Source organism: Pimephales promelas, chromosome 7 (genome assembly GCF_988280905.1).
Source record: "Pimephales promelas chromosome 7, fPimPro1.hap1.1, whole genome shotgun sequence".
NCBI lineage: Eukaryota > Metazoa > Chordata > Actinopteri > Cypriniformes > Leuciscidae > Pimephales > Pimephales promelas.
Window position 1 is genome coordinate 21776166 of NC_142775.1, and position 26962 is coordinate 21803127.

At 38.8% G+C, this 26962-nt stretch overlaps 2 protein-coding genes across 2 annotated transcripts; one reads left to right on the plus strand and one right to left on the minus strand.

Annotated features, from left to right (window-relative positions):
• Positions 1-10207: 10207 nt before the first annotated feature.
• LOC120486843 (putative methyltransferase DDB_G0268948) lies at positions 10208-14765 on the minus strand. The gene is made up of 8 exons (XM_039683006.2): positions 14645-14765; positions 13930-14015; positions 13104-13249; positions 12842-13002; positions 12343-12556; positions 11249-11352; positions 10570-10707; positions 10208-10450 (listed from the first exon to the last, which is right to left on the minus strand). The coding sequence occupies exons 3-8, from the start codon at positions 13212-13214 to the stop codon at positions 10357-10359; spliced, it is 822 nt and encodes a 273-aa protein (XP_039538940.2). The 5' UTR covers positions 13215-13249; positions 13930-14015; positions 14645-14765; the 3' UTR covers positions 10208-10356.
• Positions 14766-21641: 6876 nt separating this feature from the next.
• Positions 21642-26688, plus strand: LOC120486272 (uncharacterized). Its single transcript, XM_039682204.2, has 10 exons — positions 21642-21773; positions 22262-22291; positions 22406-22642; positions 24299-24643; positions 25218-25526; positions 25684-25788; positions 26028-26093; positions 26255-26329; positions 26406-26434; positions 26573-26688. Exons 1-10 carry the CDS (start codon positions 21707-21709, stop codon positions 26639-26641), a joined length of 1332 nt encoding a protein of 443 aa, XP_039538138.2. The 5' UTR covers positions 21642-21706; the 3' UTR covers positions 26642-26688.
• Positions 26689-26962: the final 274 nt, after the last annotated feature.

Below are 26962 nucleotides of genomic sequence, written 5' to 3' on the forward strand. Positions count from 1 at the left end.
ACAGGAATTCTAATTACCAACAGGTCTTGAAACAGTGATGATTCAGAACAGACAGATAATAAATACTGGGTGGGAGGGCAGTACCTCCGTGTATTAATCAGCCAAGTCCTTGTCCAATTCCACCAGAATTTCCTCTGCCACCGATGTCACTGGGTCACACCCCTGGTCAGAATCCGGCTCCATTAATATTGTCTATTCCTTCTCTGGCTCACTCATTGTGGCGAGTGGTTGCTCTCCATCTGCGGGGAGCTCTAGCGAATTCTCCGCAGTCAATGGTGGTGGTGAGTGGATAACAGTAATGTTTTTTCTAAGGCACTGTCACAAAGGACAGCCTTTGGGCTGTCCAAAGCCAGGGGCTGCAGTTCGAGGGTTATAGAGGAACTAGGAAGGCAATGCACGACAAGATGGATGCAATTAGAGATAATTTATCAACAATAATGAATCCATGCAAAGTTCAACTTAATAATAAAAAATACATAAACAGTGCTTACAAAACAGCACATTCACTTTGCAAGTCAAACACAAAGGAAAATGGCCAGAGCAGCTAAAACTTATTGTAGCCCTTGCATACTTCTGTGCTCTAGTAACAGAGCAGGCCACCAATCTTACTTAACCAAATGATCACTTATTTGACTTTCTTTTTCGGGCCAGTTTTTTAAAATTGGATTTGCTCTGCAATAAAAAAAATCTTTGGAGACTTTTGGGATATTGTAAGTACACAACTGCAGAAAATATATTAGACTGTGCAAGTTATTTTTGGAAATTTTATTACAAAATTCCTACATATTGTACCTTTAATGGAGGCAGACATGCAGTCTGTGCCAAGGATTTTTGTTTCCATGATGAATTGTTTGTGAGAGGTAGAGTACAGACAAAATAAATTGTACATAACAGGTCAGTTGTAACCAAAGCCTGAGGTCACAACTACCTTGTGGAGCAGCTATGAGAGACGCGAGAGTGTTTCTAGTTTCACACCCTGCCAGGATATATGAACGTGAGGTCCTGCTACCCATGAGGACAACTGCCCCCCCCCCCCCCACACACACACACACACTCCCCTACTAAAATAAGAGGTAAATATCAACTCTATAAATATCTCTCATCACATTGAAATTATATGCAGTCATACCCTGCCTGATATTTTCTATTAATCTAGCCATTTAATAATAGATCAGGATTAAATGTTTCCATGGATGAATCATAGCTCATTGTTCATGTTGATAATGGAAAGATATATTTATGTAAATAAGCAATAGGTTAAAATATGAATTATGAATGTAGCTTTGAAAACTTGATTTCCTATGGCACATCTGTTGATATACAATCTTGAGTCACCTCTGAATAATCCTATTCTCGAATTAATTATTCATGCTTCATCGGTGCTCTTTAAAACTTACAGCCAATCAGATTATCCGTCTTGGTTTTACTTCATGAATAAACATAAATAAACTGTTGAGAAGACCCTACCTCTTAAATACTCTCAGACACAGAGAAAGGTCTGTTTTATTTTTTATGGGGAAGCATTATTTCTTTCTTTGTTTTAACAGATGTTATTGTGTCCCCTGTGTCTTGAGGCTGATGAGGCAGAGATTCTGCACAGTCATTTAGCATAACTGTCTCCTCTAGCAAATTAACTCAAATAGAGTTCTTTATGAACAACTTAGCCATGTATATTTTTACATGTCTAATGAAGGTCCTTATTTGGGAAGTGGCCAAGAACTAGACTAACAGACAGAAACAAACAGAAATCAAAATCAGTGACCTGGACCATTTTTTTTTTTTATGACATTTTCATGAAGCTTTTAGATATTTTTTGAAATTTTACTGTCTCTTGTTTTTTTTGTTTTTTTTTGTTTTTTACAAATTCAATGTAATAGATTATTCTTTAAAGTCCTTTTATATTCCAGGGAAGGAAACAAATATACGGGGTTGGAATGACATGAGATTGAATAAATGATTGAAATACATTTCTGGGTGACTTTACAAAAAATATAAAAGGAAGGCCAAATGCCACCGAAAATATTAGAAATTAGAAAACAATATAATTTGAAAACATGCAAAGAAGAATGTACCTTAAAAGATCGTTTCAGTGCGTCTAGTATTTATGCTATATAACTTGTTGCACTGAAAACACTCAAATTTCAGTGCGAACTACAATTTATTCATTAAACTAACATCTCATGAAAGTTATAAACAGAATCAGACATGCATTTTTTTTTCATATCAAATTTCCACAAAGTCCCATTGCCTATATTTTATTAAAATGCCATGTTGAATAAATCAAACAGAGCCACACATACCATTGTCTTTGTTTAATAAAAGTATGTACTCCTTGATTATGAATTTTTGTTTGTCTATTGAAAAAAAAAAAAAAAAACATTTTCACTGTGATGTACATAGGTCTGTCCATAACAATTAATGCTGAAAAAAGAGCAAGTAGTCTATTTTTCACACCGACATGAGAAACCATAGCTCACATTTAGCAGAGAGCTCCAGCAGAGGTGAGCCCACAGTGGCCGGTTGCATAAAGTCAGACATCACATTTATTTTCCGTAAGACCTTTATTCAGTTACGTAAAAATGTAAATTAACATAGATTGATACCGAAAGCTAAGACTGACTGCCCCGACTAACTGCTAGAGGTTCATACTACTTAAAACACTGTCTTAATATAATTCAAATTATAATGGCTATATTTATGCAACTGGCCCCGAGTCTCAGATCCTCTTTGTGCAAAGGGGCAGATGATTCAACATAACCCCTCTCAACAGCTCAGCTGAATATATTTCACAATGGATTACAATGGTGCATGTGATGGGTCACTGTGTATTCAGACACTCCAATGTTGGATAGGGGTGTAGAGGCAAGTAACAATATTTAAGAAGTGTCTAAGTGTTCATTTCAAGAAGATTATGTGAGGTTGATAATTTTCATATTCTGTACTTGTTGACTGGATTGCAGTTGACTTTTCTTTTGTATACTGTTAAAAACACCTCCTACAGAGGGATTTATAATATTCCAGGTTCAGTGCCAGAAAAGCTATAGGGGCAGAGTCTGACACCACAGAAGACTCATCCCTCTAGAAAATTAAGAGAGAAAAAAGTGTTTGCTGCATGGCATTCTAGGGCTAAAAATGCATCTCATAGGCATTGTATTTGGTTACCTTTATTATGCTTTACCAAAATGTGTATTATAACACGGAGTAGTTTAAACCAGAAAAAAAAAAAAAAAAATCCATTTCATGCAATGTACAATCCAGTCAGCATAAAAACATGAACACTGCACCAGCAGTTACTGCAAGACTTAGTGGGTTCATACTGTTCAATTTCAGCTAACTATATACACAGATTTCAAATTTTACACACAATACATACTCTCACAGACACGCAGCAAACATTTTTACTTGTTTGAGAAGCCATATCAACTTCCGTTTCATGCAGAAATATTAGCTGCATTCGAAAATGCATACCAGTCCTTCCCTATAGTATAGAAGGCAGAAAAAGCCTGTGACCAAAAAAAAAAAAAAAAAAAAAAAAAAGTACATCTGAATTCACTATACTCATAAAAGAGTACGCAAAAAGTACCAGGATGAACTATTTCTGATGAGATTGTATGTGTCCCAATGTGAAGGCTGCACCCACAGATATCACATAGAGACTAGATGCCCTATTGGCACTGTGGGGCATTTTCCTGTTCTAATCGGTGGACCATCGAAAATAGGGCCGGAGTATTACTTTTCAGAAGTAAGTTTAACATTACCGTACCATTGGTTGTATTTTGTGAATAGAACATCACCAGATAATTGAGAAGGAGCAAGGTTCTTTGATATACTGAAATCGTAACCAGCTAACGTTAGCCTATGTTTACTGCACCAGCCGGTGTTCACCCGGCATGGAGAAGTGGGGTAAAGTAATAATTACAAGAGCTTCTCGGTTATCAGATACAAGCATTCAAATGCCCTGTTGTATGAACATAGGTTATTTGTGTTTTGCGCACATGATATCAGGAAGCAATGTAAAACACGCATGACAGCGATGCGCAAATTGAGTTACCCCTCCCACTTCTTCTAGTTTTATTGATAACCTATATCTTATCCTGTGCAAATTGGCTGTTAATATACAGAAGTCCTGTGGTAAAATTACATTATTAACTACTCCATCTACCCATGTAAAGTTATAGTCGGCATGAAACGGAAGTTGAGATTGTCATTTTTTCCTTGTTGTCACCTATATCCGTGTGAAACGGCTTCTGAAATTAGAAAAAAAAATGTAGGGCGGGGCTAGATTTCGTCCTTCGGAAATTGGATCGTTGGAGGTTGGAGGCAGATTTGAATGCCAGTTTACATTCAGTTTGGGAGGTGGTGCACCGATAGCTACACCCTCATCAGATCTGGCCACACCCTTTCGCCATGGCACGTGACTGGAACAGTACAGAGGTCATTTCGAGGGGGGAGGGAAGGGTAATGTATTTGTTTTAAGATTATAGGGGTACATGAATTTAAAAACACAGATACATTTATAATAAACAAAACAATATTACAAGAGGATTTGTCAAATTTGATTTCATGCCGACTTTAATCCGAATGGGCTTTAGATTGCAATTGATGATAATGTACAATAAATTATATGTGGAAATAAAACAATTATTATTGGTATAATAACATTGGCCAGTGAATTTTACACAAGTGTCATAGATTGCATTATCACTGTTGGGCAGTCACTACTTGTAGCTTAGCTAGTAATTTAGTATTTTGTTGTTAACTTTTCAGTAGCTTAACTCCTTTGTTGTGATGTGTGCCATGCAAGCTTGGTCAGAGAAGCTAGACCAGCTTTATTTGACAAGAACTACCATCGTCTAGTCCTGAAAAGCAATGGTGGCCTAGTGATTCCATCACAGGGCAGTGAAGGTTTGATTCTATTATCTTGTGTTTTTTATATTGTAATCTTTGTAGATTAAGGTTACTTTGTTCTTATTTTCTCTGTTCTGTAAAGTGTATATATGAGTAAAGCGCTATATGTATTATTATTATTATTATAAGGTGCTGAGAGCTGCAGAGAGGGTGATCCGCCGAGCTTCAACAACACAAGCTCCTACGGTGTCAACAGTCACACATGTTGTGCGGGAAGAGATTGGAACAGAGGACATTTTCCTTCTTGGAGAGCACATTGAGGAGACCGAGTTTGGCATCGACAACCATCAGTCTGACTTCTTGTCTTTGGTTGTGTCTGTGTTTTTAAAGATAAGGCTCCACCATATTGCCAAAATCGCCTCTCTTGAACTACAGAAAGGGAGCACGAGAAAGAAGCTCTGTAAAACAGTCCTCTTTCAGGGGTTTTAGTGTGTGTGTGTGTATGCGCGTGTGTGTGTGTGTGTGTGTGTGTGTGTGTGTGTGTGTGTGTGAGAAAGAGAGAGTCCTACCACCGCAAACCAGCTACGAAGAGGCAATGTCCATGCGCTCCATTGTTTACACACAAACACACTCAAACAGTATCGCGCCTCTCTCTCTGACACACATACTGTAGTTCGATCGCGCCTCTAATTATTATCATCACACACACTTTACACTCTAGCTAAGTAGCCTATGATATAGTTCGGATACCAACATCAGGAGGACATTCACTGACAGCGCGTTCTCTTTTGTCTTGCACATGAGTGGTTTAAAGCATTTACGTGAATAAGACCGTGATCATAATCCTAGCCAAAGGGTGACAGGAACAGATGCTGCGTTTGCATTAAATATTTTAACACGTTAAAGCAGGACAAAAAATAATTTTGTCCTTTTGCATTTTTTTTTTTTACCTCACGGCCGCACGCCGGAGATCCGACACGGTGCCAGTGTCGTGCCGTAAAGTATATTGCAATAAGTACAGGCTTCAATTTGTTTTAAGTAGAATAGGCCTACTGCATTTATGGGTTAGTTTCTACATTTAAAGGTATTTTAAGAGGTAAAAGGGTTGGTTGGTACACAGCAGGTAAAACAATGCAGAGTCATAAGGATAATTGCAAAATAGATAATGTCTTTATTTAGAGCTCAGCAGTAGCCTAAGTCATGTTATTATAGGTTACAGTCCGTTATCTAAATACAAACACGTATTCCATCGGCAACAACAGGCTTCCATTATTTCCTATAATCATGTACTGTAAATGTCATACCTGATTAAGCTATAAACTGCAAACACTTATTTGGCCACAATTGTTATTATTATGTTAAAAGAAACATTAAAGTATCACACATTTACATTTGCTATTACCACGGACATAAACGGATAGTTATTTGCACGTTATGTCTGTTTGATCTAGCTTTGTATGACATGACACAACCGACTTGTTGCTGTGCAGATATTGATATGCCTTGGAGGCTTTCAGCTTGTCCAATTGCTTTTCCATCTATTGCCATGGATTGCACTAGTAGGAGTAAATCTTGCTGTACGTTATGCTGGGCCGCGTCGTCCTGTAAGTGTTCTGCACTGAATTCGGGTGGGGGATAGTAACGCCATCTCCACACAAAGTAGTGGAACCATCGCTGTGTTTACACCAGCAGACGCTGTGCAACCACTTCCAGTGGAAATGAAATGTTTTTGAGTAGAGTTATGGCGGTGGCGCCCATGATTTGGCGCGTAAACTTGTGTATACACGAGTGTTAACTATGGAAGGCCAAAAGGGACAAAACGTGTGAAACTGTCATGTTAACAGGTAATTGCGCGTTAACACGTAATTTAAGCATTAACACGTCATTTACGTGTTAACACGTAATTACTTGTCAACACGTAATTGGTGTGTTAATGTGTATATTGCATGTTAACACTTAAATTGCGAGTTAACGTGTAAAATATTGTACATTAGCCACCACCTACTGGTGATTGCATGCTGGTACATTGGAAATCATGGAGTGGTTTTTCCTTGCACAAGCACAAAGAACAAACAAATCCTGTAAATTGCACGATTTAATCTAAAATAAAATTGGAACGATGTCTTTAAAAATTGACAATGAGCATAAATAAAATGCATACACAATGTTATTATTATTTTACATTTTTGAGAATGTAGGAATAAAGTGTTTCCTGAATAAAGGAATTATCCTTAGTGCACCAAAATGGATAAAGTCATAAAGTTTTTTCATAGTTTTTTTTTTTTTCAATTAAGGGCTTTGTCAAGTTTTACCCCTCTACTTCAAATAATTACAAAGCACAAACATGCAGCAAATATTTACTTTTGTATATACTGCAATTTCTTAACTTAATTGAACACGCTAATAATTTACATCTGCTATAGAGAACTTTGTCTACATCACAAAACGTATCATGCATTATCTGTCGTGCTTGTCAGTCTCGTCGCCGAATGAACCATTTCGAGCGCCATAGGTGGAGAGCAACTGCGTGTGACGGCAGAATCCGACACATGCGCCTTGCACTTGCAAGAGTTTTTTGACATATGTCAGCATGACATCAGAGCAAGGCGGACTGCACTCGGACATGCATGCATCCGGCATGCATCTCGCGCTGTTTACTGGGGATCGGTTCAACGTAGATTTGGCTCATCTCAAACAAGCCTAAAGTATTGGTCTGACATCGGTCTTCCCAAAAGATCATTATGGAAAGTTTTGTGTTTGAATCAAAGGTTTTTTGTTTGTTTGTTTGTTTTCATTTGACTGAACTAAGGCTAAAATTAAATCTCACTATGATAGCAGTTAGAAAAAAAAAGTAAAAAACACAAATGGGTGGTTCAAGCAAACATTTGGATTGTTTGATGAGAATTGTGGCAAACAATTCGGTAGGTCAACAAACAAAATTGTCTACACAGAATGTCACTCAATGTTTACTTTGTTTCAATGTATTGAGCCTGTGTTTAATCAATGTACCCACCGTGGAATTTATATTTTGTGTCGTCCCTGGCAGCTGTTTTGGACTCCGTTGGGTAGACATGCTGCTTCTCTCTCGTGTACTGCTGCATGATTGAGTCAACACTGCACCCTGGTGGATACTCATTCAAATACACTTATCGTGGGTCACTCACTGAATTTTTGTCTGGGTTTAGTAATGTTTTTTTTTTTTTTTTTTTTTTTTTTAATAAATTACTAAACCCAGTAATAAATAAATAGCAATAAATTACAGATTAGTAATCTGTAAATTAAAAATTAGTAAAATTAGTAAAATTAGTAATAAAAATTAGTAATAAATTACATTACTAAACAATGACTTGAATACACATAATCTTCTAGTATATTTTTTTTATTTATTAAATTAAATTTCAAAAATCAAGATAAACCAAAATCTAAAAACTACCCTTTAACTTGAAAAATGTGTAAAATTTCTAAAATAATTATTAAAATCCGATATGTATTGAAAGTGTAAAGAAATGGGTAACTCTTTAATTATAACCTTAATAATGCATTATGAAATTATTTTAATGCATTAATTAAGCATTGTAATGCGTCCTCTGGAGTCTAAGGTGTGTTTGGGGTCCTTGGGATGTTCTGACATGCCCTGATATTTGTGCTTTTTTCAGTTGCTTTTAAACATATTAATGGCACAAGTGAAATTGCAATCTATTTAGCACAAACATGGCTACCATTATATGTGAGAAACATGCATGTACATGTTTGTATTTTTGAGAGAATATTGTTTATGCATGGTAATTGAAAAATAAAAAACTTAGTTTCTAAAAATAAGGACATAAAACATACTAAATATGCGTCCACAACACTTTTGACTATGGAAGTTGTCGCCTAGAGTTTTTGCTTCAAAATGACCTGAAAATCATCCTGCCTAATCATTCATGTAAAACAATAGATTGTTTTAAATTATGAAAAACATTTTTATTCGTTTGGAAAGGCCCAAACCCCTAATGTTTAATTAGACTGTTTTCACCTGATGTTTCCTTGGTTGGAAATATCTTGAAAAGAAAATTGTACCATAAAAGCTGATAAGTTTATTTTTGACAAAACATTTTTAACAAACACTATACTAACTATAAAAACAAAGGCTTTTTTGATGTGGCTGTAAAGTATTTTACAGTAAAAAGTTTATAACAAAAACTAGTAAACAAAATGTTGCCTTTCATTATTTGCCTGTAACATAGGCATATCGTTGCGAATGAGCTGAAATGAGAACGCCTGACATCTCTCTCTTTTCATGTAGATTACATAAACAGAGAATATTTATTTTTGTTCTGAATAAGGCAATTTAAAAGTACACACTTAAATGATTATAAAGATATATAGCTCATGCCTGGGTAAATAGTATTCGCTGAGTTTTGTTTAAGTTTTAGAGACGTGCTTCAAAAAAAAAAAAAAAAAAAAAAGGTCACGGTGACCCAGAAAGAACTGTTTATTTTCTTTATTTTACAAAAGCACAATGTTTTGTTTCGATTGTAAGTGAACACATAAAAAAAGACATTCAACTGTTTATATTTTCATATTTCTTAAGTCTGTATGACCAAAAATGACGGAGTATTTGTATTTGACACAGGCATTTGCCGACCCCAGAGGGTTTTAAGCATGCCTTACATCTCATAATGCATTGTAGTAACCGCAGGTATAATAGATTATAATATTTTTCTATTCATTGATAGACCTTTAGAAATTATAACTCAAATACATGACAAATGACCTATTTCAGTAATGAGAAATCTGCAAATATTGGTACAATTATTTATTAACAGATTTTGAATACATTTATAATGCATTATACATAAGCTTCTACATTTTACATTTACATTTTATTAATTTAGCTGACGCTTTTATCCAAAGCGACTTACAATTGCTATATGTCAGAGGTCGCAAGCCTCTGGAGCAACTAGGGGTTTTAAGTGTCTTACTCAGGGACACATTGGTGTCTCACCAACACAGTCTCATGAAGATGCGTATCTATACCACGAGTGTCATTTCTCGTGGCATTTATACGCCAAAAGTGTTTTTTTCGTGTATATGGTACGCACTAAAAAACCCTGGGTTAGGTTTAGGGGGGAGGGGGTTTGGGAGTTCGTGCGTATTATACGCAAAAAAGTGCGTATCATATGTACGCGAAAATCGCGTGCCAAATACACGCAAAAACTGTTTTTGGCGTATAAATGCCACGAGAAATGACATTCGTGCCATAGACACGAACTTTCATGAGATCGGGCTGGTCTCACAGTGGATTTGAACCCAGGTCTCTCACACCAAAGGCATGTGTCTTATCCACTGTGCCTTCACCACCCCTAAACTAAAGTGTTACAATTACTTTTTATTGGTTATGAAACCTGGTGGTTTCAATCAAATAAGTAATTAAACTAGCAGTTAATTGATCACATTAGGAATATTAATGAATAACAAGGTGAAATCATACTAATCATATAATTGAAGATTTAAAGAAAATAATTATTTTTCTGGCTTGCAGGCTAGAAAATAGAAGTATTTGACTCCCATGATAACTTCTGTCTCCGAGGATATCACGTCCATTGCACACAACAGTCTTTACATGAAAATGAGAGAGTGACGAAAAGAAAAAGAAAGAAAGAGATGGTGTGATACACACACAGGAATATATTACAGACATTTCAAACATGAATAGGTGTAGAGAACTCAATATACCTTTTTTCAATGTCCTTTGAGAGTCGTCTGGCCTTTTCAGGATCTTTTTTTAATAGTGCCTGGAACGTGGAGAAAGACTCCACCATACCGATGTAGCCAGAGAGAGGTACAGGCTTCCTCACCCAAAATAACTCTTGCCTTGAGACAAAACACAGTTGCAGACCAGCTTCTGATTGGTCAATACAGCATTCCAGCCATGTTATAATCCACAATAAAAATTATAGCTTTGACATTATTTATTTATTGTCAAATCCCTCTCATTCAAGGACTTCATCCCTATAATCCTCTGCCTGGACTCATTAACTATAATTATGTCGACCTATGTGTTATTAACTTGGTTAGCTCACCATTTATAAACCTGGTTTTCTCATTTATTCCCTGCAAAGTCTTGTTTAGTGGTTATACTGCAATTCTGAGCGTTCTGTCTGATGTTCCCATGTCCATGGTTTTCATCTCTGCCTGTCCTAGGATTTTCCTATTTGTCTGTGTCCCTGTGATTGTATGGACTGCTGATTTTATGTCTATGTCCTCTTCTCTGTTTTCTGGATTACATCTTTGGATAACCCTCTGAACAAAAAAAAATTGCATTTGAATCCTCAACCTTCTTGTCTTGGAGCAGTTTGTGACAAAAAAAAAAAAAAAAATTAACAGCTAGTTGGATAATGTAGAAATATTTTACCATTCTTTAACTGGGTACTGGAGAGAGTTGTAGGTTTTCTTGTAAAGTTCGAGGGAGCTGGGACCCAGGTAAGGGTTCCGGAAAGGCTGTAGCACTGCATAAAACTGAAATAAGACATATAAATCTACAATAGTAAGACAAAAATTGTAACTCTTGTTAAAGGGATAGTTCACCCCAGAATCAAAATTCTGTCAGTAATTATTCACCCTCATGTTGCTCCAACCCTGCAAGACTTCCGTCCATCTTCGGAACACAAATTAAGATATTTTTGATTAAATCCAAGAGCTGGATCACTACTCCATAGGCTTCTAAGGGATCGAAACTTGCCGACCCAGAAAAGTTATTAAAGACATTGTTAATATTCCAATGGCACTTTTCCACTGCTGGTACGGCTCACTGCAGTTAGTACCACTTCAAAGTGGGTGGTATTGTAGTCTGACCATTATAGTTTATCCGCTCCTTGGCAACCAACGAGAGGAACGTCTGCAATTCGTCCACTGACCATGATTCAGTCGTTTATTTTTTGGAAGTTTTCTTTTTTTCTTCAAGCAAGTAGTTTTAAATCAGGTGCTACAGCGGTGGCTGTTACTGGCTATTTAAATCTAGTGGGTTTGATGTTTTGCAAATACGTACAATGACGCTGCTAGTGACGATACTGTCTCACTCTGAACATCAGTGATCAGCTGTGTGTTCATGTCACATTTTAGTATCAGTATGGTACACTTGGAACATACAAAAAGTATTGATAAACTTAAGATTGAACCACTGTAGTCACTTGGACTATTTCAACACTGACTTTAATAACTTTTGGGCGAGCAAGTTTCAATCCGTTAGAAGCCTATGGAGGAGAGATCCAGCTCACAGATTTAATTTAAAAAAAAAATATCTTAATTTGTGTTCCGAAGATGAACAAAAGTCTTATGTTGTTTTTTTGTTTTTTTTTTGTATATATATATATATTATTGGACAAATGCATTTTACATAATTTCAAAGAGCTTCTAAAATGTCCTCAGCATATGTGGCACACACACACAAATCTTCAGACTGTTGAAAAACATTTATAAGTCAGAAACTTTAATTCTTATAATTCCTACCTCATTACAGATGTTGTTTAAAGTCTCTGAGCAATCTCCATAGCTGAGCTCCATGTCCATGGTGTAGTTAAGAAGTGCGAGGCAGCCATGTGGCTTAAGCACTCTGTGAGCCTCTTGAAGAAAACGTGAATGGTCAAACCAATGAAATGCAGACATTGCCGTCACAAGATCTACAGAGCCATCCTCAAAAGGCAGTTCTTCAGCTGGACTCTCCCTTTGTTTCAAATCAGTGAAAACAGTAGCATGTATACTATGGGTTAAACTCATGAAGAGAACCAAATCAAGGGCTTAATCATGATTTATTTGTATACATATGTGTGTGTGTGTGTGTGTGTGTAGGTCAATGTAAGTTATACACACGATTTTCATACATATGAAAGTCAATTTGGATAAAATGATATGCTAAAGGAAAAAAATATATATATATATATATATATTGTCTTTTTTTTTTCAAAAACCACTCCATTTTACACAAAGGCAAGCTGTTTGTTTACCGTACCTGTAAGACACATTTGGTATGTTGACATATTTCTTTGCCATCTCCAGTTGAGCTGGGCTGATGTCTGTTCCCACTACACGAGTAAAATGAGGTGCTAAGAGCAACGTTCCCTGCCCTGAACCACAACCAACATCTACAGCCAGGTCATTGGATGCATTTTTCTGAGAAAATACAGTAGAAGTGTATAATATTTCCAAATGTAAATAAAACGGCATACATGGCAGGGTAATGAACGAACGAACAGTCATGACAAAGGTCTTACATTACTCCTGTGGAATTGCAGAACCTTGCTGATGAGCTCTTCAGAAGGAGAAATTCTGTACTTCCAGTATGAGGTTGCATGTTCTTTACCCTCAAACAAACGTACAGACATTTTTGGACAGCTGTACAGCCTCTCAAATCAGAAAGCTGGAGAGATTTGAACAGTCAGTATACTAACTTGAGAGAAAGGAAGGGGTGGAGCAATCTCGGGTTTTAGGTTCTACTTGTTTCTTCACACGCTGATACAGTATCGCAAAGCTGTTTAAAACATTCCTTTTGGCTAACCATTATGTGCTCAGTTTGCTAATGAGGACTTGTGGCTCACACACAGAGGTTCTAGCTCATTCACTGTGCAGTAGAATACTAAAAGTCCTGCCAAGGTTAATGATCATCTCCTTTTCAATGAGTAGAATGGGATCAAAGGTTTCTAGGCTAACTAGATGTCGTGCTGAGAGGATGAAGTAAAACATTCACATTGAAATCAGAGCAGGGAAAACATTACACTCAAGTTTTCCATACAGTAATTTTGAAAGCGATCTCAGGTTAGTTTAAAATCATAAGATTGTTTGTTAAACAAGATGTAAGCCGTTAAGTTACGAAAAATGGAGATATGAAAATATAAAAAAAAAGAAAGTACAGAGATGCATCATGCTCAACCAAACTGTTGATGCTATTGATGATGATGAACAGGGAGTGTTAGGGAAAGTTACTTTTAAAAGTAATGCATTACAATATTGCATTACTCCCCAAGGCTAACTAATTGTGTTACAGAGATACTTTTTATGGAAAGTAATGAATTAAGTTACTTTTGCGTTAGCTTTTCTCACCTGGGCTGGACTTTTTTTGGCAAGAGGTATTGCTGGCAAATGTTAATGTTGCAGGTCCCGCTCCTGGAGACCCAGCAGTCAAATTACTGAAAATAAAGGAAAGAAAGAAGAGAGTTAGGAATCACGTCTGTTCTCGGCCAGCTCCTCTGTATCATGCCATCTTTACAACAAATCAAACTCCAACATTCACCAGTCTCTTAAATCACAAAAATAAACCAATTTTGTTTCTCCTTTTCTCATTCAACCTGTTTGAACATACAACAACCATTTTTCCTACTTTATGGGTCTTTCAAATCTAGCAAGTTATTATTTTAATTGTTCACATAAGTGCAGATATAAAGTCTGTTCCAAGTCTTAAAGCATTTGTAACATTTGATTCACCGTTAGTTTGTCAAAAATCAACATCTCAAAGCATGAACAACTATTCAGGCCAGCTGTTCACATCACCAAGGGAGCCAAGCACAGAGTAGCTTTGCACACAACATTACCAAACTGATTAACTTCTACACATAACCCAATGGAACATTTTCATCTGACACACTGAATAAACATGTTAGACTCAAATATTGCATTCACGGAAAGATTTACCACAGTATAACTTAACCCATACAACACTTTTAGAAAGTTATCAAATTATCACAACCCTCACTGCAAATTGCAATTAAGTGGATGTTACCCTATTTGATCAAGTTTTCCCCGATCATTTGTACTTAACCTGAAAATACAGGAAAGAAAGAAGAGAGTCGGAAATCACGTCTGTTCTTCTTCTTTAAGAGTTCTATGGTGGTTATCACGCCTGTTCTCTGCCAGCTCCCCTGAATGGAGCAGAGACTGCAGATCCCGTGTCAAAATAAAAGTCTCTAAGGTGTCCATTCTGAAGCTCCGTTCACACCGCCAGCGACTTTGTCGCTGTCGCTCTCTGGGAAAAATCTGGATTAAATCATTTACTAGATCAACGATCAATCAATGAACAAGTTGCACTCTCTCATACAGTAACTAATTCTAAAAATGTGATTACAATTTGACAAATAATCAATTTTCTTGTGCCTAATAGTCAACGTAATGCAGGGGAAATTGTAAAATGAACTGCAGCAGTGCTAATGTGCATCATAAAATTAAAACACTCAAACTATAACATTAAATGTATTAATTAAACTCTCTGAGACTGTCAACAGTTTATTTTCCATGCATCATTTTATGATCCATGTATGTGGTTACCTGACATATCTAAACCCGCCCCAGCCCCCGACGTAAGCATGACGTGGTAAAAGAACGGTTCTAGTCCAGCAAAGAGTTGGTGCCGCTTTGGAACCAGTTCTCCTGGCCGAGAACCGGTTCTTTGGCTGTCGAAACACAAATAACTGGTTCACGCGCAGGCACCGTCTCCGAACAGGCTCTCAAAATGCTTTGGTGGAAAAGGGACTTGAAAGTCTTCTTTCCTATTTGTTGTCGCAGGGAAGTCATCTACAGATCGTGATCATCGTGGTGTGTGCTGGCACTGCTGCTGCTGGGACTTCTATTTTTTAAATGTCTGTGCAAAACAGGTGAGCTGATCTCAGAGACTGTGTGAGGAGGAGAAGATACTCCATAAAAAAATAAATGGGACAAATTGTTACACTCAATGTGGCAGTTGAATAATTGTTGTGACTTTCAGTTAAAAAAGCTAATGGGCTTTATGCACAGCTGCACTATTTCCTGAACTTATGCCAGCTCCTTGTTACCTGTCTGCCATTATTGGCCAAATTGATTAATTCAGGTGTGCCTGACCTCAGTAGTCATGGCAACAATAATCAGACACACCGAAATTAATCAATTTGGCCAATAATGGCAGACAGGAAACAAGGAGCTGGCTTAAGTTCAGGAAGTAGTGCAGCTGTGCATAAGGCCCATTGCCTTTTCACAGAGACATTTACTATTTTTTTGTCTATATAGGGACAATTATTAGCTGGATAAGCCTGACCAACCCAGTCTCACGACCAAAATCGTACGAATTTGACGCATGATTAAAAAGTGTCTAATTCGTACTAATTCGTACGACCTAACTCGTATGAATTAGTACGATTTTGCTAAATCGTACGTATTTTACGAATTGGCCAATTAAATTGGCCCCTAAACCTAACCATCTCGTGGGTTTAGACAAATCGTACAAATTCATACGAGTGAGGTCGTACGAATTAGTACGAATCAGACACATTTTAATCATGTGTCGAATTCGTACGAATTGGTTGTGAGATAGCGTAGGCCTGACAGACATAGTTTTCATCAGGTTTTGCTCTGTTTCCTTAGATAGGAGCACATGCCTCCTGTCTTCAATCAATCAGTTCAGAGGTCAGCTGAAAACATGTTCTTTCATAAACATTTTAGAATGTCGTTTTGATTGACTAATCATATATGTGTTATACTGTATATATTTTTTTGTGATTTACAGTAAAAGTACACTCTTTAAGCTTGTCTCAATATCTACAGGATATGTTGGACTTTACTACAGTCATCTTCAGCTACAACACAATGAGCCTTCACACTGGAAATTCATGTACAAAAACGTGTATTTATTTATTTTTAAAATATCATCATGGAATGGAATTGAAAACATTAAATTCATTTTAAGCTCATGGATTATTTCGGTATAATATGAATGAATTAAGAGTAATACATCTTGTTCTGCTCAAGTGAGATTGTGAGTGTGTTCTATCTGTAAGTAAAGGGTCTTGGGGTTTATTTTCATAGGGGGAAAAAAAAATACCACGAACATTATCTGAGTATAATCAGACTTGAATCAATATGTTTGATACCAGAAAGAAACCTCCATGTGGTTTCATGTCACACAACTCTGCTAAAGCAACGCATTTCCTGATATGGAAAAAGCGAATGTGTTTTGGTAACACTTTATTTGAAGGTGACGTAGTTACACGTTACTATACATTACAGTAAATTTTGCATTACTAATTAAAGTAACTAACCCTAAACCAAACCCTATCCTAACCATAACTCTAGTATGTAGTCATTTAATATTACTCTGTACTCATTTGAGTAAGTATAATTTAACTGTCACAACTATTTTGAGCTTTGCAAAAGTATTTCAACTTAAGAAAGAAAATACTTCATTGCAAGCATTTTAAGACATTCACAAAATAAACCATATAAAAAGTTTCTAATTTTGAAATGTGAAATGTTATCAGGCACATTTGGCTCTGTGAAGGCAAGGGATTCAATAAAAAAAAAAAAAAAAAAAACGGTAACACTTTAGTTTTGTCACGGGGTATGGTGCAGGAGTGCAGGAGGGTAGGCAGAAGGAACGGGAGGAGTCCAGGTTGACATCAAACACGAATTTATTATAAACATACAGGCAGGAAGGCAGGGAAACAGGCGCAAACACCAGGTAACATAAACATCGACTGACCAAGACAGACTGAATAAGGTGGAACTAAATAGACAGAGGAATCAAACTAAATGGAGTGCAAACAGGTGAAAATGATGATGAACAGACGAGGAACAGGTGGCTGATGAGGGAGTGCGATCAGGAGAGGAAACAAAAGGATCCGGGGAAGCGTGGTGCAGATGACGAGACAAACAGGTGAAGACGAAGACTGTGACATCACTCCCCCCTCCCGGTAGGCGTGACCTCACGCCGTAACATCAGCGGGGAGGGGGGGTGGGCGCCCTGGAGGCCGTGGAGGACGTGGTCAGGCGCAGGAGGCCCCCCAGGGCGGAGCAGGATGAGGGCGTGGCCAGGGCGGAGCAGGAAGCGGGCGTGGCCAGGGCGGAGCAGGATGAGGGCGTGGCCAGGATGGAGCAGGATGAGGGCGTGGCCAGGGCGGAGCAGGATGAGGGCGTGGCCAGGGCGGAGCAGGATGAGGGCGTGGCCAGGGCGGAGCAGGATGAGGGCGTGGCCAGGATGGAGCAGGATGAGGGCGTGGCCAGGGCGGAGCAGGATGAGGGCGTGGCCAGGATGGAGCAGGATGAGAGGACCCTTCGGGTGGCCACGGCGGAGAGAGCCCTTCGGAAGGCCACGGCGGTGAGAGCCTTTCAGGAGGCCACGGCGGTGAGAGCCCTTCGGGAGGCCACGGCGGTGAGAGCCTTTCAGGCGGCCGTGGCGGTGAGAGCCCTTCGGGAGGCCACGGCGGTGAAAGCCCTTCAGGCGGCCGTGGCGGTGAGAGCCCTTCGGGAGGCCACGGCGGTGAGAGCCCTTCGGGCGGCCACGGCGGTGAGAGCCCTTCAGGCGGCCGTGGCTGGGACACTGGGCCCCCCCCCAAAAAATATTTGGGTTGAGGCCCCGGGTGAAGGGCAGATGGGGAGTGGATGGTCTCGGGCTGGACGGTCTGGACGGTCTCGGGCTGGAGTGTCTGGACGGTCTCGGGCCGGACGGTCTGGACGGTCTCTGGCCGGACGGTCTGGCCGGTCTCTGGCTGGACGGTCTGGCCGGTCTCTGGCTGGACGGGCTGGACGGTCTCTGGCTGGACGGGCTGGACGGTCTCTGGCTGGACGGTCTGGACGGTCTCTGGCTGGACGGTCTGGACGGTCTCTGGCTGGACGGTCTGGACGGTCTCTGGAGGGCTGGACGGAACCAGCAGTGAAGAGCACACAGACTCTGGAGGGCTGGACGGAACCAGCAGTGAAGAGCACACAGACTCTGGAGGGCTGGACGGAACCAGCAGTGAAGAGCTTACAGTCTCTGGTGGGCTGGACGGAACCAGCAGTGAAGAGCTTACAGTCTCTGGTGGGCTGGACGGAACCAGCAGTGAAGAGCTTACAGTCTCTGGTGGGCTGGACGGAACCAGCAGTGAAGAGCTTACAGTCTCTGGTGAGCTGGACGGAACCAGCAGTGACGAGCATACAGTCTCTGGAGAGCTGGACGGAACCAGCAGCGAAGAGCATACAGTCTCTGGATGGCTGGACGGAACCAGCAGTGAAGAGCTTACAGTCTCTAGTGGGCTGGACGGAACCAGCAGTGACGAGCATACAGTCTCTGGAGAGCTGGACGGAACCAGCAGCGAAGAGCATACAGTCTCTGGAGAGCTGGACGGAACCAGCAGTGAAGAGCATAAAGTCTCTGGAGAGCTGGACGGAACCAGCGGTGAAGAGCATACAATCTCGGAAGAACTGGACGGAACCAGCAGTGAAGAGCATTCAGACTCTGGAGAGCTGGACGGGACCAGCAGTGAAGGGCATTCAGTCTCTGAAGAACTGGACGGAACCAGCGGTGAAGAGCATTTAGTCTCTGGAGAGCTGGACGGAACCAGCAGTGAAGAGCACTCAGTCTCTGGAGAGCTGGACGGAACCAGCAGCGAAGAGCATACAGTCTCTGGGGAGCTGGACGGAACCAGCAGTGAAGAGCATACAGTTTCTGGGGAGCTGGACGGAACCAGCAGTGAAGAGCACTCAGTCTCTGGAGAGCTGGACGGAACCAGCAGTGAAGAGCATACAGTCTCTGGGGAGCTGGACGGAACCAGCAGTGAAGAGCATAAAGTCTCTGGAGAGCTGGACGGAACCAGCAGTGAAGAGCACTCAGTCTCTGGAGAGCTGGACGGAACCAGCAGTGAAGAGCACTCAGTCTCTGGAGAGCTGGACGGAACCAGCAGTGAAGAGCATACAGTCTCTGAAGAGCTGGACGGAACCAGCAGTGAAGAGCATACAGTCTCTGGAGAGCTGGACGGAACCAGCAGTGAAGAGCATACAGTCTCTGGAGAGCTGGACGGAACCAGCGGTGAAGAGCATTCAATCTCTGGAGAGCTGGACGGAACCAGCGGTGAAGAGCATTCAATCTCTGGAGAGCTGGACGGAACCGGCGGCGAAGAGCATTCAGTCTCTGGAGAGCTGGACGGAACCAGCGGGGAAGAGCATTCAATCTCTGAAGAGCTGGACGGAACCAGCGGTGAAGAGCATTCAATCTCTGAAGAACTGGACGGAACCAGCAGGGAAGCGCATACAGTCTCTGGAGGGCTGACGGTGAGCGCGGGCTCGGCAGGGCTGACGGTGCGCGCAGGCTCGGCAGGGCTGACGGTGCGCGCAGGCTCGGCAGGGCTGACGGTGAGCGCGGGCTCGGCAGGGCTGACGGTGAGCGCCGACTCGTCAGGGCTGACGGTGAGCGCGGGCTCGGCAGGGCTGACGGGGAGCGCCGGCTTTCGGGGGACGAGCCTTAAACGGGGGCGCCGAATCGGGTGGAGAATCCCCTGGAAAATCCCGGCGTCCATGTTGCTTTTTTGGTCAGTCGATCTGTCACGGGGTATGGTGCAGGAGTGCAGGAGGGTAGGCAGAAGGAACGGGAGGAGTCCAGGTTGACATCAAACACGAATTTATTATAAACATACAGGCAGGAAGGCAGGGAAACAGGCGCAAACACCAGGTAACATAAACATCGACTGACCAAGACAGACTGAATAAGGTGGAACTAAATAGACAGAGGAATCAAACTAAATGGAGTGCAAACAGGTGAAAATGATGATGAACAGACGAGGAACAGGTGGCTGATGAGGGAGTGCGATCAGGAGAGGAAACAAAAGGATCCGGGGAAGCGTGGTGCAGATGACGAGACAAACAGGTGAAGACGAAGACTGTGACAAGTTTAGAGTCCAATTCACACTATTAACACTGCTTATTAGCATGCATATTACTATTGGATGTAGTAGCCTACACATATTAATTCTTTATTCTGCATGACCATATTCTACATCCCTTAATCCTACCCAATATAAACTATACTTACTATTAATAAGCAGAAATTAAGAGTTTATTGATGCATAAGTCATACTTAGTGAGAATCTGACCCTAATCTAAAGTGTGATCCCCTCTCTTATACCTCGTCTAACTATGACGACCTCCAAGCACTCAGAACAGGAACACACAACAAAAGTTAAAAAACTGTCTAACACATTAATTCTTTTTTTATTTATTCTTTATTTATATAATTTATATTGATATTATAATTTATTTCTGTTTCTATTCAATTCTATTTTGTACATTTTATTAAATGCCTTTTTATTACCAAAATCTATGGTTTGATGTTGTTTCCTCATACAAATATAATTTTGTAATTCTGTTCATTGAAAATCATAAAAATAAAGATTTTTGAGGCATGGGGCTTGTATGTCAGTTCAGTTCAATTTATTTTCACAATTTATAGTGCTTTTTACAATTATTTTTTTATAGCTTAACAAAGACAAGTGCCTTAAAAAAAAAAAACAGGAAACAAGGGACAGTGGTAAATTTAAATATTTTGTAGAGCTGTACTGTAGTGCCCTACAAAGAAACCAAGTTTCAAAAATAGACCTCAAAAAAGCTGGTGAGTTTTATATCACACTTTAGATCGCATCTGTATGTGCCTGAGAGAAACCTCAAGATAGTTCAGTTTAGCAAAACATTTCCTGCACTGGAAATGAGCTAATCGTGCAAACCAGACTAGTCTATATATATATATATATATATATATATTGCATTTTCAAACATGTTTTATTTTATTAATGCAAGATAACTTAAAATGGGGTTATCAGAGCTGTTGAAACCATGAACAAACATTTAATATATATATATGATTTCTTATGAGTTAGATTTTTAGAAATTTGTTAAAAATCTAAATGTAATTTAACCCTGCAAAACTAATTAGAGCTAAATAGTACAATATCCCTTCGCATGAAAATTTTGTTTAAAATTCATGTGCTGGTTGTTTTCTGTGACGGGCAGATTTCTGAATATTGCACCGCCCATTCAAACTTACTGTCTAGTTGTTTCTTCAAACTCTTCAGAGTGCATATTTGTATCTGAGGCACTGATAAGAAGAATCATGCCACTTAAATCTTTTCAAATATTTACACTGATGTGTGGATTTTTTTCTCGATTCTATGCTATCGGTGAGTCTCACTTTAACCAATTGATCGTCAAAAGGAAAAATATTCTGTCAAGATATTTGAAATCTTCTGTCTTTTGCTGTGTTTTAATTTCACCCTATACAATGTACACTAATTAGTAATTGACAAACTATAGAATGATTTAATAATGTTCAACTATTTAACATATATTTAAACGTGAACATTTATACAGCACAGTAATCTGTAGGTTTCATAATCTCCATTGTAATCAAATTTAAATTAAACTTCTATTTAAAGTTTTATATAACAGAAATGAAAAATGTTAGTGAAGAAATGTCACTCAAACACTCTGACAATCCAAAAAAATATACACAGAAATAGTATACTATAGCCTCTCTTTGTTCTCTCAATGTTTTGAAAACACTGGTGGGTGAACACAAACTGTATTTGTGCAAAATCAGCTGAAGTTTGTGGGTTTTGTCTTGCATGGTTTCTTATATGTAACTGTAATTGTTTTTCATTCTGCAAAGCATATCCAATTCAAACTGCCCAAAAGGAAGGTTGGTTGATTTCCCATATAGCTGAAAACATTTTAAAAGTAACAGTAAATGCAGTTATAAATGTAAGAAAGATATACACTATTTCTCACTATCGGTTCTCATACTCTTCCAAAGTTCTACGTGGCGTTGATGTGTCTTTGCGATGTGAGGTCTCTTTCCTGTCTGAATCCTCAACATTACAGTGGGAGAGAGACGGAGAACAAACATCCAACACCACTTTACTGTACAACAACTCTGCCTACATCATCTTACACACCGTTGATGAACACAATCAGGGCAAATATTACTGTAGATTGATGGAAGATGGAAGAGTGACAACGGTTAGGATTCACACACTTTATGTCAGTTCAAGTAAGTATATTTTATATTAAATCTGTGGTGCATGCCTAAATAATAATGATCTAAAATATTTTACATTAAGAATAATGTAAGTTAATTTAATATTTATACAGTTGTGACCATAATTATTGGCTCCATTTTATCAAATCTGCAGTCCGCAGTTTTTCCTCTTTGTCCCAATCGCTGTTCGAAATCTGCAATTGCAGTCATTCGCGGAATTATCAACTTTAAGTGAGTTGTACTTCAACACCCTAGACACGGCACAGCGAGGATGGACTCAGTCGCCACGCCGGTGTCGATACTGGCATTCAGAATCAGATTAGTCTTTTTGGAAGTATGACCAACATAATAATTTTTACCGGAAAATGTCATCTGAACTAGTAAGAAAAATCCACTTTTGTTCTGGTTCTGACATTGCAGTAAATCGTGCTGATTAAATCTAACCATCGCTTATCACATCATCACGCAAAACCGTGCCAATTATACTTTGTTCTCAAATTGTTAATGTTAACAACGTCAGGATTGCGTGACTACAATTAATGTCCTGACAATATGTATCCTTGTTTTGATGAATCTGTTGTCATTGGTGATTGTTGTTTGAACCTTTCTGGATCTGCCATCAAATTGATAAGTTTAATTATATGAAGAGTTCAGATGCAAAAGCCTCTAAATGCCATTTGAAATTTTCTTCTTTAATGATGATTTTTATAAAACTTGTATATTTAAGTTCAGTAATTTCACTTAAATGGCAATGATAATCACCTATTAATTGTTATTTAAGTGAAATTACTGAACTTAAATATACAAGTTTGATAAAAATCATCATTAAAGAAGAAAATTTCAAATGGCATTTAGAGGCTTTTGCATCTGAACTCTTCATATCAAGTGCTGTGAAAAAAGGCTATAAATCTCCACCTCCATCATCCTACTCATAGTCTATAGCCGAGACTTCTTTATGTGTACAGATGTGACGTAATGGAGATGAAACATGTTTCTCATGGAAATCCACCAGTACCACTGGAATTAAAAACATTACAAGCTTGCCGTTTTGAATCGTGCTAAGGCAAGCAGATAGTTTTGAACATTTGAACACAAACACTCACATGTATTTTCTCAAAAAATGTACTTTGGATCATTTTTAACCAAAAAAAAAAAAGCTACGGACTGCAGCTTTAAATACGTTTTGCAACCTCCTTTTTGCCAAGATCCGAGCTTTGAGTCTTTTCCTATAATGCCTGGTGAGTTTGGAGAACAACTGAAAAGAAATCAGAGACCATTCCTCCATACAGAACCTCTCCAGATCCTTCAGATTCCCAGATCCATGTTGCCGCTTCTTATCTTTAATTCACCCCACTCATTTTCTATTGGGTTAAGGAAATTTGGCCTTTGTATTTCCTACTCTTGTGAAACAACAATGTCATGCTCCTAGCCAATTTTGTGAATGAAGGATCAAAAGGATAAACAATGCAGATTTATTTTTACAGCATCTTTGATCATATTTACCAGGGGTGCCAATAATTCTGACCACAACTGTAATTAACAATGTGCAAAAGTAGTTTTTTATTTTTATTTTTAAAGAGAGTGCTTTTCAGTTCAAAGCTGAAATGTACTGTATACTAACTGAGATGTATTCACTGAAATTCACAATGTTACCTATTGTCTTTCCAGATTCATATAATGGAAATAATAAAATTAATACCATTTACAGACAAAGCTCTAATAATAGTGACGTATCACTGATCTGCAAGTCTCAAAAGGAATACAATAGATGGAAGTGGACCTGGGAGCAGCAGAGGCCTAATTCACAGACTGATCTGATAGCAGTTGAAAATGGAAGCGATGTTCAAGTAAACGGACCAATTAAACCAGGAAGACTTTCTTCAACCACATACAATAGTCGAGTTTTTATCTTTCACATCTCACCTGTGAACTTCAATTATAGTGGGACATACAGGTGTATTACAGATGAACAAAAACCTACCTATACAACCACAATGCTTCGCACCATCAGAGGTTTGCAAATATCCAATCAATCAATACAAATAAATACAACGATTTTTTTAGCAACATTTTGCTCATCAGTTCATTTGTTCAGTGCATTTAAAGTGATACTCCACCGTTTTTTCATATTAAAGTTATTTTAAGATGAGTTGATACATACCTCTCTCGTCTCGGTGTGTGCACTCAATCGCTGTGGCGCGCGAGACACTTTGATAGCACTTAACTAGCCCAGTTCATTCAATATGGGCCAAGCAGAGAAGCGACCAAACACCTCCACGTTTTCCATAATTAAATACAGTTCACACAAGTAGAATAAATCGACCGAGAATGGTGACACAAAATAAAACATTGCACTTTTCTAAGCGTGTAAAGTGGATAACTTTAATGTATGGCGGATCCCAATCACTTGCTGTAGTATTCCGCCATACATTATAGTTATACACTTTACACACCAGAGCGATTGAGTTCACGCACTGAGACGAGAGAGGTATGTATTAACTTCTCTTAATTAAGAGAATAACATAGTTTAATATGAAAAAAACGGAAGAGTGTCACTTTAAAAAGTCATTGATGTTGTTGATTTCAGTCTCAGTGGAGCACCCTGATGGTTTGTTGAGGAATCGGTCAGTGATTCTCACCTGTGAAGTTTCTGAAGTGACTGATTCACTGATGCTGGTCTGGCTCAGGATGGAGGGGAACAGAGGAGTGCTGGGAAAACAGCAAATTATGACTGAGAAAAACAACAAGTTACAACTCCCAGTGAATCTGTCCAACAATGAAACAGACCCGCTGCACTGGCAGTGTGCAGTTTTTACTGAGGATACACTCAGAGCTCTGGCTCCTATAACAATCAGTCTTTCCTCATCATCAAAAACCACAACTCGACCAAACAAAGGTAATATATTAACCATTAATATACAGTACTTTTCACCTTATCTCGGAAAACAAGTATGCTCAAGATGTACGATGTACATGTTTTAGCTCATCTTCAAATAATCCTGGTATGAAAAGTCAACAAATGAATCTAATTAATAGACTCTATATTCTTTTAGAGTTCAACAAATATGCAAAGGCTACTGTATCCTCTGTTTTGGTTCTGTGTGCGGGGATTATGCTTGGAGCTATATTGTATTACCTTTACAGAAAGCGAATGTCAGGTAAAAAAAAATCTGTGTTTCAGTTTTTTTTCCCCAGTATATGAGGGATTCTTTCTTTCTTTCTTTCTTTCTTTCTTTCTTTCTTTCTTTCTTTCTTTCTTTCTTTCTTTCTTTCTTTCTTTCTTTCTTTCTTTCTTTCTTTCTTTCTTTCTTTCTTTCTCTTTCTTTCTTTCTTTCTTTCTTTCTTTCTTTCTTTCAAAACTATATGCTAACTCTTGCTGTATTTGCAATTCTTTCAGTGCACTCGAACCCTCAGGAGTCTGAACCAGTCTATATCAACATCGACCTAATGAGGAAAGACAAGGGTATTCAAATCGGCTAAATATATTTCATTTCAAATAGCCTATCCATTATCTGCAAGCTATGTTTATACTATTTTACTGAAATAGCTTACCATAAAAAAATTCACAATTACAACAACACACTTTCCTCCCAAAAACAAAGGTTAGTTTTCTTCTTTCTCCAGTAGAGCGCAGCAACACACTGGGAAACAGAGAAAAGAGTCCTGAAATGTATCGCCATGTAAGAAGAAACAGATATGGTAAGATATTTTACATCCAAGAATTCCAAAATGTCATCTCAACTCAACATCATCTCATAAAGATATTTTTCTGCAGACAAAACAAACATAAATGAAAGAGATGAGGTGAGTGCAGATATTTATTAACATGTTACAGTCCAAAACATTATATTATAATGTTTTTCATTTAATATACTGCCAGTTGTGCTTGTAATTTCCCCTAAATCAATTTCTTTGCTTTTGATTTGTCTCATCTCTCCACAGACACCAGCTACATCAGACAATGTGACCTACGCAACCATTTATTTCAACAAATCCAGGTGCCAGACTTAAAGAAATAACTTCCCCACAGTTATGAAAATCTGAATGAGAAGTTTGTCATTTATATCCCTAGTTTCACAGAGGCTTCAGCTTAGTCTCAGACTAAAATGCATGTTTGAGCTGCTTTAACTGTCATTTAATTGTCAGCTGCAATATGTCACTCAAGATGCACACCAGTAATGTTTTGTTCTATGACACGTTTATAAGCTAATTGTCCTAACTGAACTAAGGCATAATACCTATAAAACCTATTGTCTCATGAAGAAAGTATTATCACTTTCTAAATTAAACAGCAGATGGCGCTGTCTGATTACAAACTAGAATCTGAGACTG